Raw genomic sequence first — 11,958 nt, forward strand, 5'->3', positions numbered from 1 at the left:
AGATGGGATCCTCAACTGATATCCCCTTATAATAGGGATATTTTATTATATTTATTACATTTATATTACAAATAAACATTCAAAATTCAAAATGTAACAAATTCTCCATTTGTGGGAAGAATGAGAGATTCCCGCGCATGTTGTTGAAGTTGTGTCTGACTTAGTCTCCTCTAGCTAGTTGGTCCACCTCCTACTCACTACCCATGCAAGTGCTGGTTAAACATGCATGGTGGTAGGACATGCTTTGGGTGGGTTGAACGTGCATGGTTCTCCTCGAACATGTACTCTCCTCTAGCATGCCATGTTCCTCCTTGAACCAATCTCCTTGGCTTCTCCTCGGACCAAGGTGGTTCGAGGCAACTTCCTTGGCACCTCACCTTGAACGACATTGAGGCAACCTCACCTTGGACAACATTGAGGGAACCCCACCTTGGACAACATTGAGGCAACCCCCTTTAGCATCTCCCAAACATGTCCGATCGAACAGTGTATAGACTTTCCTTATGAAAGTCTAAGTCTCCATTCTCTTGCATGAGACTCCTCCTCCTTAGCTATTTACCTTGGGCACGTTCGAGCCAACACTTAGAAAACCTTGGGAGGCTTACCTCCTACACACCCTTGGGGTCTCCTAGGACCACACCCTCCTTGGGGTCTCCTAGGACCACACCCTCCTTGGGGTCTCCTAGGACCACCCTCTTAGCCCTCCTAGGAGGCACTCTCCTAGATGCATTCTCCTTAGCCTCCTAGGATGCATTCTCCAATTTTTGGGTATAACACTATGAAAACAATAAAATAAAATAAATAAAATAATTTTATTTTTATTAAAAAATTCATTTTTCCCTCTAATTTTATCCAAAAATATATATGGAATTTATTTCTATATTCATTTTTTTATTACCAAACATAAGAATATTTTTTTAAATTACACATAACACTATAAATTTAAGAAAAAAAATTAAAAAATACGAAATTTTACAAATAAATTATAAAAGTACGGATAATAGTTTGTAATTGTCCTGTTATGACCTGTTACAATTTTTTATTTAGTTTGTTAATGTTGTTTACAAAATTGTAACATAAGATTACAAACTTGTAAACTCTAATTATAAATTTGTATATTTGGTTATAAATAAAGTGTATTATTACAAATTTGCAAACTTTGTTAGAAAAACACTTCATATTTACAATTATGACCCTCTATATTTTTGTAATATTTTTCAAATTCCTTATTTTTAGTATTTTTTTTTAAATATTAAGTATTTTTGTAAACCTCAATTTTTTCACATTTTTTCCTACCCTTTTCTTGAGCTTTTTCTTTCTCAATTAGAATTCCAACTCCAACAACCCTAATAACTCTTCCAAAAATTATATTGACAAAAGATACTTTATGCATTCTCTAAAAGTAATAATAAGTGCCCCAAAAAATTTACCAAAATATTATAACGGAATCTCTAAAATAATAATAATAATAATAATAAATAAATTCCGAGGTGGCATCTTTTATACCTCTCCCATTCCAAGGAAATCTGGACTCTTGTTCTGAATTCTATCCACAAAAGATGCAATCATAATCTGTTATATGCCAATCAAAAAATTCATCATTAACATTTTCCACCGTTAAATTTCAACTTAAAACTTAATACACCAAAAGGAGGAACGCTTTCTTTCTTTCTACTCCTTTTTCTTTTTTTGATAATATAGAAAAAGGAAAAAGAAATCGTGAAACGCAGTTGGGATAGTGTGGCTAAGTCTGTGGTGGTGGTGGGTTTTCTCACACTAATAATTCAATGGTGGGTGTAGTCTCAAAACCAGTGCCAACGACCGTTGTCTTGTATAATACATCTCTTTCTTCCACTAAAACACCTTCATCTTCTTTTTTAACTTTATTCAAGGTATACATTACAGTTCATATTATTTGTCTTAGAATAGCCAAAATATAATGTATTGATACATGTATTAAAGGATTAGATTTCACATTTTCATGTTATTATTATTATTGTTGGGCAGAACTCCATTTCAGATTCCAGTGGATTTTCTTCAAAAAATACCTATTTTCTCAGAGGTCAATTTTGTAGCAGACAGCTCATTGGGTTTTATGCTCCAAGAAGAAAGCAAGCAGGTACGCGTTGTGAACTTACTACTACGAACCTCTTTACTTTATACACAGATAATGAAATTTGTATTTGATAATGTTATGCTCATTGCTCAGTTTTGGCATATGATTTTCACTCTACAAATAGTAATAATATTGGTAGTGTCGAGTGAAAGTGTGCCACGTGTAATTGGTAGGACCATGCCAAAATATAAGAAATAGAGTCCCAATTTAATATAACTGGTGACCCTTTCAGTTGTTTTAAAATAACTTTAAGGTGAATCAAGAATTTTCATAACTTTGGGTTACTCTGAACAGTATAATCAAACGTGTGATTTAATTAGTCTTATCTCCCTTTTTTCTCTTTCTGGAGTGTAACAATTATAAGGTATGGATCAGTAAAATCCAAGGAAAGTAAGGGAAGGTCATTATTATTAACAAATTATCTATGGTTGAAGAAGTATTGGGGGCACCATCCCAAATTTAAATGCCCTTACTCTTTCTTTTCTTGAAGTAACATCCATAGTGTTATTATCATGGCTATGTTGAGACTTGATCTCAGTGAACTTATCTCAAATTCAAGCATTAACATGGTTCCTAGATTTTCATTTTTCTTTTGATAAATTACAAAGTAAAGAAAATGACATTCAAAACCTTTTGGGTACTTTTGTTTTGAATAATGAAGGATTTGTGGTGTCACCAAGCTGTGTCCTTCCATTGACTGAAGAGAATGTGGAAAGGGTTTTGGATGAGGTACGGCCTGGGTTGATGGCTGATGGGGGTAATGTGGCCTTGCACGAAATTGATGGCCTTGTTGTGGTACTCAAGTTACAAGGAGCCTGTGGCTCATGTCCGAGTTCAACAATGACACTAAAGATGGGAATCGAAACTCGCCTTCGAGATAAGATACCAGAAATAATGTCAGTGGAGCAGATTCTGGACACTGAGACTGGTCTCGAGCTAAATGAGGACAATGTAGAGAAGGTGAGACTACTCACCATTGGTTCTAAGCGCTATAAGCTTTTTGTTCAAGCTCCTATTGCCATTTGTCTTACACTATAGTTTACAAAAGATAATACTGGTAGGGATTATAGAATCACTCTAAAATGATGATTCTGTTATTCCATAAACTGGAAAAGTTATTTAGGGAATAAATATTTGGCCGCGCCACATATTTTCATATGTACGAGGCTGCAAATCACATTTGCCAGTTCCTTATTGTGCTATGTGTAGTTGAGCAACATACATAAACCAATGTGTATGCTACTATGAAAAGACTAGCTATCTCATTATATGTATAGAAGTTCCTTTATACTAAAGCATTATGTTAATGTATGCTTTATTTGAGCCTTCCAATGTTCTTTTTTTTCCTCTTAAAATGTCTCCGATGAATTTAGGCAAGGTACTAGTGAGTTGGCTACAAATGCTAGATACTACCATTAAGCTAAATTCACTGGATTAAATTTCTAGAAATCAGTCCTCATAAAGTCGTTAGCTAGAGTAGTTAAGAACTCATTAACAAATAGTTCGTAACATTTTTAAAAATTTCTTGTAAAATTTTTTTTTTTTTTATATACATGTCTATTTGATTGCTTGTACAAACATTGATAGCCACTTTAGTTTCAATGTAAAAGTAAAACAATTTTTATATATATTTTCTTCTTCAGATTCTTGCAGAGATTAGACCTTATCTTGCAGGGACAGGAGGAGGGATACTTGAACTTGTACAAATCGATGACTATGTAGTCAAAGTTCGGCTAAACGGCCCTGCAGCTGGGGTTATGACAGTTCGGGTTGCACTAACTCAAAAATTAAGGGAAAAAATTCCGGTCATTTCAGCTGTCCAGCTTATGGAATGATATACAGAAACACATACTTTATCTACCACAACCAGAGTGTAAAGAACCATTTACTATTCCAATTTCTTCAGAAGAAAAGAGTGTAATTGAACATGTATTCATTTTGTTATGGCTCTTAATATCTGTTTCCCCTCTAACTGGGAGAGGGTAATTTTTGAGAATGAGACTAGTGATTGAATGAATATCATGCGTCTTATTGCTTTGTCCCACAATATTTCTCTTTCTCAAAGTTGAGTGCTTTCTGCCAATGTTTTAATGCTATAAATGAGGAATTGTCTGATATTTTATTATTGAAAAAAAACCAAATTGATTATTCATATCAGACTGGTTAAGCCATATATGCAATTTGGTGTGGACATTGAATGTTTTAAACACCTCATCAACTACTAGATTCTTTGTACTTCGTGATATAATTTCCATGAGTAGGCTTTCTAATTTCAGTTAACAGCATCTGAGCTGAGAATCTTGCGTTTCGACAAAAGACCCACGCCCAAATTCCATAGCTTTGGGTCCGCAATCCCGATCATGATTTTTCTACCCCAAAGGGAAAGGTCCTTCCCTTTTTGGCCAGTTGTGGGCGAGGAGGGATTCGAACCCCCGACACCGTGGTTCGTAGCCACGTGCTCTAATCCTCAAGGGGGGGAATGGAAAGGCAAGAGGGTATTTAACTCTTTAATTAAAAAATTATTTTTTGAAAACAAGTTAGTTGTTTGACATTATTTTCATAAAATAATTTTTAAAAATAAAGTTACAAAAAATAGAAAATTTTGTAAATAATTTTTTTTTTCTCATATCACTTTTTCTCTTTCCACTTTTATCTTCTTTTTTTCTCTTTCATTACTTTATTTCTTCTTACCTTTTCTCTCTTGTTATTTTCTGTCATCTCACTTTTTATCATTTTATTTTCTCTTTCATCATTTTCTATCTCCTTATTTTCTTTTCTTTTTGAAGAAATCGTGAATAGCTTGATCTTATTGATATATTTTAGTCGTATATATATACAAAAGAATAGAAAACAGGAAACTAGAAAAAAGGAAACTAGAGCTGTAATTCTAATCTAATTCCTAAACTCACGGTTATCCATATATACAAAATATTAAGAGAATATCTCAATAATATCTCAATACCCCCCCTCAAGTTGGAGCATGAGGATCATAAATGCCTAACTTGGAAAGCAAAAACTGAAATTGACGGGTCCCCAAAGGCTTGGTAAAGATGTCCGCAAGTTGAACAGTTGTAGGAACATAAGAAGGAAGAATAGTGCCGTCTTGGATAGCATCACGAACAAAGTGACAGTCTGCTTCAATGTGCTTTGTTCGTTCATGGAAGACTGGATTCCGAGCAATATGTAAAGCCGACTGGCTATCACAATATAGCCCAATAACATCAGTATGTTGAATCCCCAAGCTAAGGAGAAGACCCTTCAACCATTTCAATTCACAAGTAAGAGAAGTCATAGAGCGATATTCAGCCTCTGCCGAAGAACGTGCCACCGTAGGTTGTTTCTTGGTTTTCCAGGAAATCGGGGAATGACCAAGAAACACAAGCCAACCCGTGAGAGAGCGACGAGTAAGAGGACAAGCTGCCCAATCAGAATCACACCAACCAGTCAGGGAAAGAGAGCTATCAGCACGAAGTAAGATTTCTTGTCCAGGAGAGCCTTTCAAATAGTGAACAACACGCAAGGCGGCTTCCCAATGTTCCTATCTTGGTTCTTGTAGGAACTGTGATAAAACGTGAACAGAGTATGCCAAATCAGGACGAGTGACCGTTAAGTAAATCAAACGACCAACCAAACGACGATAAGGTTCCGGATTGGACAAAGAATCTCCTGAAGCATGAGCAAGCCGATGGTTTTGCTCAATGGGAAAAGATGCGGGCTTAGCACCCAGAACACCAGTCTCAGAAATGATGTCAAGAGAATACTTTCGTTGACAAAGAAATATACCATCAGGACTTCGAGCTACCTCAATCCCGAGGAAATATTTAAGAACCCCGAGATCCTTCATATGAAAACACGTGCTTAAATAGTTCTTAAAGATCTTCAAAGCAGCGAAATTATTCCCAAATATAATTAAATCATCAACATACACCAAAACATTGATTTGAGTATCACCCTTAGTATAAGTAAAGAGAGAATAATCAGCATAGGATTGTAGAAAGCCATACTCTCTTAAAGCAGTGACAAGTTTGGAAAACCAACACCTCGGTGCCTGTTTCAAGCCATATAAGGACTTTCGAAGATGACACACCATATCAGGTTGAGAAGACCCAAAACTAGGAGGAAGCTTCATATAGACTTCTTCATTGAGATCCCCGTGCAAAAAAGCATTATGCACATCCATCTGATGCAACTCCCAATTTTTAGATGCTGCAATGGCTAAGAAAGCACGAACGGTGACCATTTTTGCAACAGGTGCAAAAGTCTCGTTATAATCGATCCCGGCAATTTGATGATTACCAAAAACAACCAAACGAGCTTTAAGCCGTTCAACACTGCCATCAGAGTTGTACTTTATTTCATAGACTCATTGACTACCAAGAGCATGTTTACCAGGAGGTAATTTTTCCATAGTCCAAGTACCATTATCCTCTAAAGCACGAATTTCTGTGTGCATAGCATGACGCCATCCTTCATCTGTCATAGCTTCTTTAAATGATTTTGGTTCACAACCTGCAGTAACAGCGGCAAGAAATTGCCGGTGGCTAGCATAAATTTTTGCACAGTTAATATAATGTGTTATAGGAAAGGGCATACCAGAGGGAGCTGATGGCGCGGGTGAACTTAGAGAGATAGCATATGGACTTTGTGTGATAACAGTATTAGTAACATAGTCACGAAGCCGAGTGGATGGAACCTTTTCACGGAGTCCACGTCCCATGTGAGTGTCATTGATAGAATTCGGAGCAGCCCCTGCTACCCCCCTTGTAGATGGATGTTGGAGTGGAGATGTGGACTGAACATGACTCTGTGCAGCAGTCGGGCTAGACTGTGCTACAGGAAAAGGGAGAGTAGGCTCTAAAGTGGTAGTTGTTGGAATTTGGGTGGTGACATGTAGTGGGGAGGATTCATTTGTGGGTTCAGGTTCATTAGACAATGGTTCAAAATCACCAAAAAGATTAAAATCAAAGTCATCATCACCTAAACTCACGTTGTCAGTATTATATGTAGAGCTAATAGTAGAAGGATCATTTTCAGCAAAAGGAAATTGATTTTCAAAGAACTTAACATCCCTAGAAACAAAAAAAACTTTTATTTTCTAGATCAAAAAGTCTCCACCCTTTCTTACCAAAAGGATACCCAACAAAGATACATTTTCGACTGCGACTTGCAAATTTATCATTCTTAGCACGTTGATTATGGGCATAACACAAGGAACCAAACACTCGCAATTCATCAAAAATTGGCAAAGTATGAAATAAAATTTCATAAGGTGTTTTATTCTGAAGAACACTTGAGGGTGTTCGATTGATCAAATGAGAAGCTGCTAAGACACATTCACCCCAAAATAAAGAGGAATATGACTTTGAAAACGTAAGGCCCTTGCCACTGTTAAAATATGACGATGCTTACGTTCAACTCTACCATTTTGTTGTGGAGTCCCCACACAAGAGGTTTGAAAGAAAATCCCATTTGAAAGAAAATAATCTTGCAAACAATTAAATTCTGTCCCATTATCACTCCGAACAATCTTAACCTTTTGACCAAATTGTCGATCAACCATAGAAAAAAACGACATAAACATTTTAAACACCTCCAATTTATCAATCAACAAATAAATCCATATAGCTCGGGAAAAATCATCCACGATAGTCAAAAAATAACGAGCCCCACATGAAGAAACAGTATTGTAAGGACCCCATAAGTCACAATGTACTAATTCAAAAATTCGGGAGGCCTTATGGTCATTAAGAGAAAAAGAATCACGAGTTTGTTTGGCACGAGGACACACATCACATGCCTTATTTAATTTATCACTAGAATTACGTAGGAAAGGTGATGACTTTACTACTTTCTCTAAAGGATGTCTAAGACATTGATGCCAAAGTTCCAACGAAGATGAAGAACCATCCACTGAGATAGCTTGCATTGTAGACGGTGGCTGGAAGTAGTAAAGTCCATCTCTCCGTTCACCCGTTCCAATCAGCTTCCTCGAATGACGGTCCTGTATAACACACATATTAGAAGCAAATTGTACAAAACAGTGCATGTCATCAATGAGTTGTGTAACCGAAATTAAGTTGCAGTGCAATTTAGGGACATAAAGAACATTTTTAAGAAATAATCCTTCCAAGAGTCTCACACTTCCCTCTTTAGTAGCAATTAATTTTTGGCCATCAGGGAGTCCGACGAGACATGCGGCAATATCATGAACATTAAACAAACAAGATTCATCCCCCGTCACATGATTAGAAGCACCAGTATCAATAATCCAAGAAATCCTGGAAAACTCACCATGCAAACGGTCGGTAGAGGAATGAGTATTACCAAACATAGTAGCGATAGTTTGCCATTGTGTTGCACTTAGGTGAGGAAGAGAGGCAGCAGTGTTTGGCGTGGTGGCTGCATCATTGGAAGAGTTTCTTTGCCCATTGACCGAAGATCCAACCATAGTGGTATCGTTACCGTCAGCCATTGCCGATCGTGTATTTTGCCGTGTGGCTCTGGTACCATGAAGAAATCGTGAATGGCTTGATCTTATTGATATATTTTAGTCGTATATATATACAAAAGAATAGAAAACAGGAAACTAGAAAAAAGGAAACTAGAGCTGTAATTCTAATCTAATTCCTAGACTCACGGTTATCCATATATACAAAACATTAAGAGAATATCTCAATACTTTTGCATCATTTACTATATCTTTACTTTCTCTCTCATCACTTAATATTTGTTCATTTTCTCTCTCATCATATTTTCTCTCTGGCCATTTCTCTCTCTCTACTCACTTCTCTCTCTCCACTTTCTTTCTCATCACATTCTCTCTCATTTTTTCTTGCATCGATCAATTTCTCTCTTCTCAATTTCTATTTCTTCAAATTTTCTCAATTTACTTTCTCACTTCTTATTTTTCATAATTTAACTTTCAAATTATTTTATCTCATTATTTATTACAAACTTTTAAAAGATTTTTATCTTTGTAAATGTATTTGTTAATTTTTTATTTAAGATTTAAAATAAATAAAACTAAAAAATTAATTTTAGAAAACATTAACCAAATTTCTTTTATTTTTTGAAACTACAAAAACTGTTTTTTATTGTCATTTGTGAGAACAAACTTTAAAAGCAGAGTCAAATGGGCTTAGAAGTTATTGACTTTCCCAAGTTTTAATCCAGCACATTCTCATCTCCATTATCCGAAACTTTTTAGTGTAGATATTCCTTTTTAGGATTCAGGCTGCAATGATTCGTGCATCTACTGGTGAGTTTCTTATTTATTAGGAGAAACACAAGACCAAGAAAGATTCATGTTGATCGTATTTACTACCCAAAGCCTTGATCGATTAGCCACAACTTTCTCTGATATTGGGGCTCAAATTACGTGCAAACTAAACGGTGTTTATCCCAGCAGCTCACGGCAGTGTCAACATTACAATTTCGAGGCAAAAGCTTTTGCTACTCTCAATCTCAAGTAACACGTTTTAACATAAAAGGAGAAGAAAGAGAAAAGATGGTGTAGCATAAATAATATAATTAATTACACTGCATGATAAAATTGAGGCAGAATAGTCATATGTTAGTTCACATGTTTTACAACCTTTGCGTTTACGTTGTTTTACACTAGTAGAAAAAGGTTTTAAGTTCATTAGTAATCCTCATCTTCGTCTCTTGACCTGGCAAATCTCCGAAAAACAGCTGCAACCGCACCAAGCAACATAAACAGAACTAAAGTATCAAAACCACCCCCAATGCCAACAGCCACACTAGGACCTGGAGCAAAGAATGAAAATGGAGACCATCCCCAACCTCCAAAGAAGGGCACGCCATAACCATAGCCGTAGCCACCAACTAAAGGTGGGGCAACTCGAGGATTTATGTAAATGTTTGTCCTGCAAAACAAACATCTCGAATTAACATGCATATATCTTGTTTGTATGATACCACATAGGCAGATTTATCATAGCCAACTTTTAGAAATGACATGCTGTTTTTCAATCATAGTGTACTGTAACCAGTTATTAAATAAAGACAAACAGACAAACAAACAAACAAATGGTATCAATAAATATTGGGAGTTACAACTCTACTGAGATGTGAAAAATACTAAAGCCAAATTAGTAAACCCAGAACAGAGTTCTGCTAAAACCCACTCATCAGATAACATGAAAAAGATTCCTTGTAGATACATCTCTTGTTTAGAAAGAAACTACAAAAGGTGTCTACAGAATTAAAACATATTCAAATGCACATGTAAACCCTAAATGGTAACAACTTCGTAAGGTAAGAGATGCAGTTGACCGCATTGAAGTCTTAGATGATGATCCTACAACCTTGTGTAACGATTTCATTAAGTCCCACAAGCATAAGTTATGGCTTCTCATGCGGGTTTGTAACAACTCGGGCATCCTACACCCCTTAATGTTGGGTTTTAATGTGAGTTCTTCTACCCAAGTAAGTTGGAGATTTGGAAATACACTCACTATCAAATAGCTTTTTATTAGTAGTAGCTTAAACCATCGAAGCGGGTGACATTATACTAAATCTGTGAAACTTTAAAATATTACTCAAAGAAAACATGCACTGCTAAAAAATAATCTCTCCAAAACAACTTATCAAATGAGTCCAAACAATTTCATACTTTAAATTGGTAGTATACCATAACGAATTCCCCGATTCAAACAACCTAAACTATAGGTCTAACTCAAAAGCTCTCTCTACCAAAAACAAACCTCGAATTATTGTTGATTCTAGGAGGCGACCGAGGGGCCGACTTAGGAGCTGACGGAAACGCTTGACCACCGACTCTACCGCCGGACTTTGCAGCCGAGGCGTCAGAAACCGAACCCAGAGTCAACACCCCAGCTGTCAAAGCAACCATAGCCAACTTCGCTAATTGGTTCTCATTTTTCCTATATGAATTCAACCACGACCCAGATATCAATTTCACCATGGGAACACATATATACTAAGAGATATTACAAATCGGACAAAAGGAAAGAAAACCCATTATTAATTTCTAAATGATATACACAAATATATACTTAGATATTTTACCTGAGAGAATCTTTGTGATCTTGGTTGTATCTGCATGAGATGGTGGAGTGAGCACAAGTGGGAACCTTGGTTTTGAGCTTGTGAGTTGATGAAGACAGAGCGTTGGCCAGAAAACTCTGCTGGGGTGATGCTAAAAACGACATGGACATGTTTCCAGTTCTTCTATAAGTGCCTCAATTCTTGGCTTCTATCCACTTAACTCTTCGACTTCTTAGTTCCTTCCACTCTACTATTGTTGTCCTACAAACATAACGGAGAAGACACAATCCAATTAAGCATTTCTTATGATTTCTTCCCACTTCGCAGTATTCTGTACGAAAAACCACACAATCATCTTATTTCCTGATACTGAAAATGCCAAGTGGCGTAATAATAATGGACGAGCGGAAGATTCAAGAATAAGGTATATATATTTTCCAGGGAATTTACAATTATACAGATATAATATAAAATAATTACAAAAATTACCAACAAATTTTTATTTGTAAAAATGTTCATAAAAAATATTAAATTTAAAAAATAATATAACTGAATTAGAAACATTCCCAAAATCCTAAATTTTTTATTTTTAAAAGTAACATTTTAGTTATTTGTTACTTTTTTACAAAAAAAAAAATTAATTTTAGAGAATATTATTTCATATATATTTTAGTTATTTTCAAAAAAAATTATTGGAATTTTTTTATCTTAAAATATTGATTAATTTTTTATAAGTTATATTATAGTGTCTTATTATTTAAGATATTCTTACGCTATCTTCAAACTTGTTTTAGGAACTAATAAGTCACAAT

The 11,958-nt window shown here is 35.6% G+C and overlaps 2 protein-coding genes across 3 annotated transcripts; one reads left to right on the forward strand and one right to left on the reverse strand.

Moving 5' to 3' along the window:
• The first annotated feature begins 1,590 nt into the window (after nt 1–1,590).
• LOC133782337 (nifU-like protein 3, chloroplastic) lies at nt 1,591–4,163 on the forward strand. Of its 2 annotated transcripts, none has more exons than XM_062221605.1 (4): nt 1,591–1,790; nt 2,008–2,119; nt 2,778–3,076; nt 3,760–4,163. In XM_062221605.1, the coding sequence occupies exons 1-4, from the start codon at nt 1,788–1,790 to the stop codon at nt 3,949–3,951; spliced, it is 606 nt and encodes a 201-aa protein (XP_062077589.1). In that variant the 5' UTR covers nt 1,591–1,787; the 3' UTR covers nt 3,952–4,163. The 2 variants fall into 2 exon arrangements, with proteins under 2 accessions (XP_062077589.1, XP_062077588.1); XM_062221604.1 differs by having other exon boundaries at nt 1,593–1,892.
• A 5,449-nt stretch (nt 4,164–9,612) lies between these two features.
• On the reverse strand, nt 9,613–11,543 carry LOC133782338 (uncharacterized). Its single transcript, XM_062221606.1, has 3 exons — nt 11,168–11,543; nt 10,843–11,022; nt 9,613–10,002 (listed from the first exon to the last, which is right to left on the reverse strand). The coding sequence occupies exons 1-3, from the start codon at nt 11,314–11,316 to the stop codon at nt 9,759–9,761; spliced, it is 573 nt and encodes a 190-aa protein (XP_062077590.1). The 5' UTR covers nt 11,317–11,543; the 3' UTR covers nt 9,613–9,758.
• Between the last annotated feature and the right edge of the window lie 415 nt (nt 11,544–11,958).

Source organism: Humulus lupulus, chromosome 6, assembly GCF_963169125.1.
Source record: "Humulus lupulus chromosome 6, drHumLupu1.1, whole genome shotgun sequence".
NCBI classification, from domain to species: Eukaryota; Viridiplantae; Streptophyta; class Magnoliopsida; order Rosales; family Cannabaceae; genus Humulus; species Humulus lupulus.

What these genes read in the sequence shown, in the direction of transcription:
- LOC133782337 (XM_062221604.1), top strand. Translation starts at nt 1,788, where the DNA reads ATGGTGGGTGTAGTCTCAAAACCAGTGCCAACGACCGTTGTCTTGTAT. An exon ending in TCCAAGAAGAAAGCAAGCAG is followed by an intron (nt 2,120 to 2,777) that starts GTACGCGTTGTG and finishes TGAATAATGAAG; the next exon opens with GATTTGTGGTGTCACCAAGC. An exon ending in ATGAGGACAATGTAGAGAAG is followed by an intron (nt 3,077 to 3,759) that starts GTGAGACTACTC and finishes TTTCTTCTTCAG; the next exon opens with ATTCTTGCAGAGATTAGACC.
- LOC133782338 (XM_062221606.1), bottom strand. Translation starts at nt 11,316, where the DNA reads ATGTCCATGTCGTTTTTAGCATCACCCCAGCAGAGTTTTCTGGCCAAC. An exon ending in GATCACAAAGATTCTCTCAG is followed by an intron (nt 11,023 to 11,167) that starts GTAAAATATCTA and finishes GAATTCATATAG; the next exon opens with GAAAAATGAGAACCAATTAG. An exon ending in AGAATCAACAATAATTCGAG is followed by an intron (nt 10,003 to 10,842) that starts GTTTGTTTTTGG and finishes TTTGTTTTGCAG; the next exon opens with GACAAACATTTACATAAATC.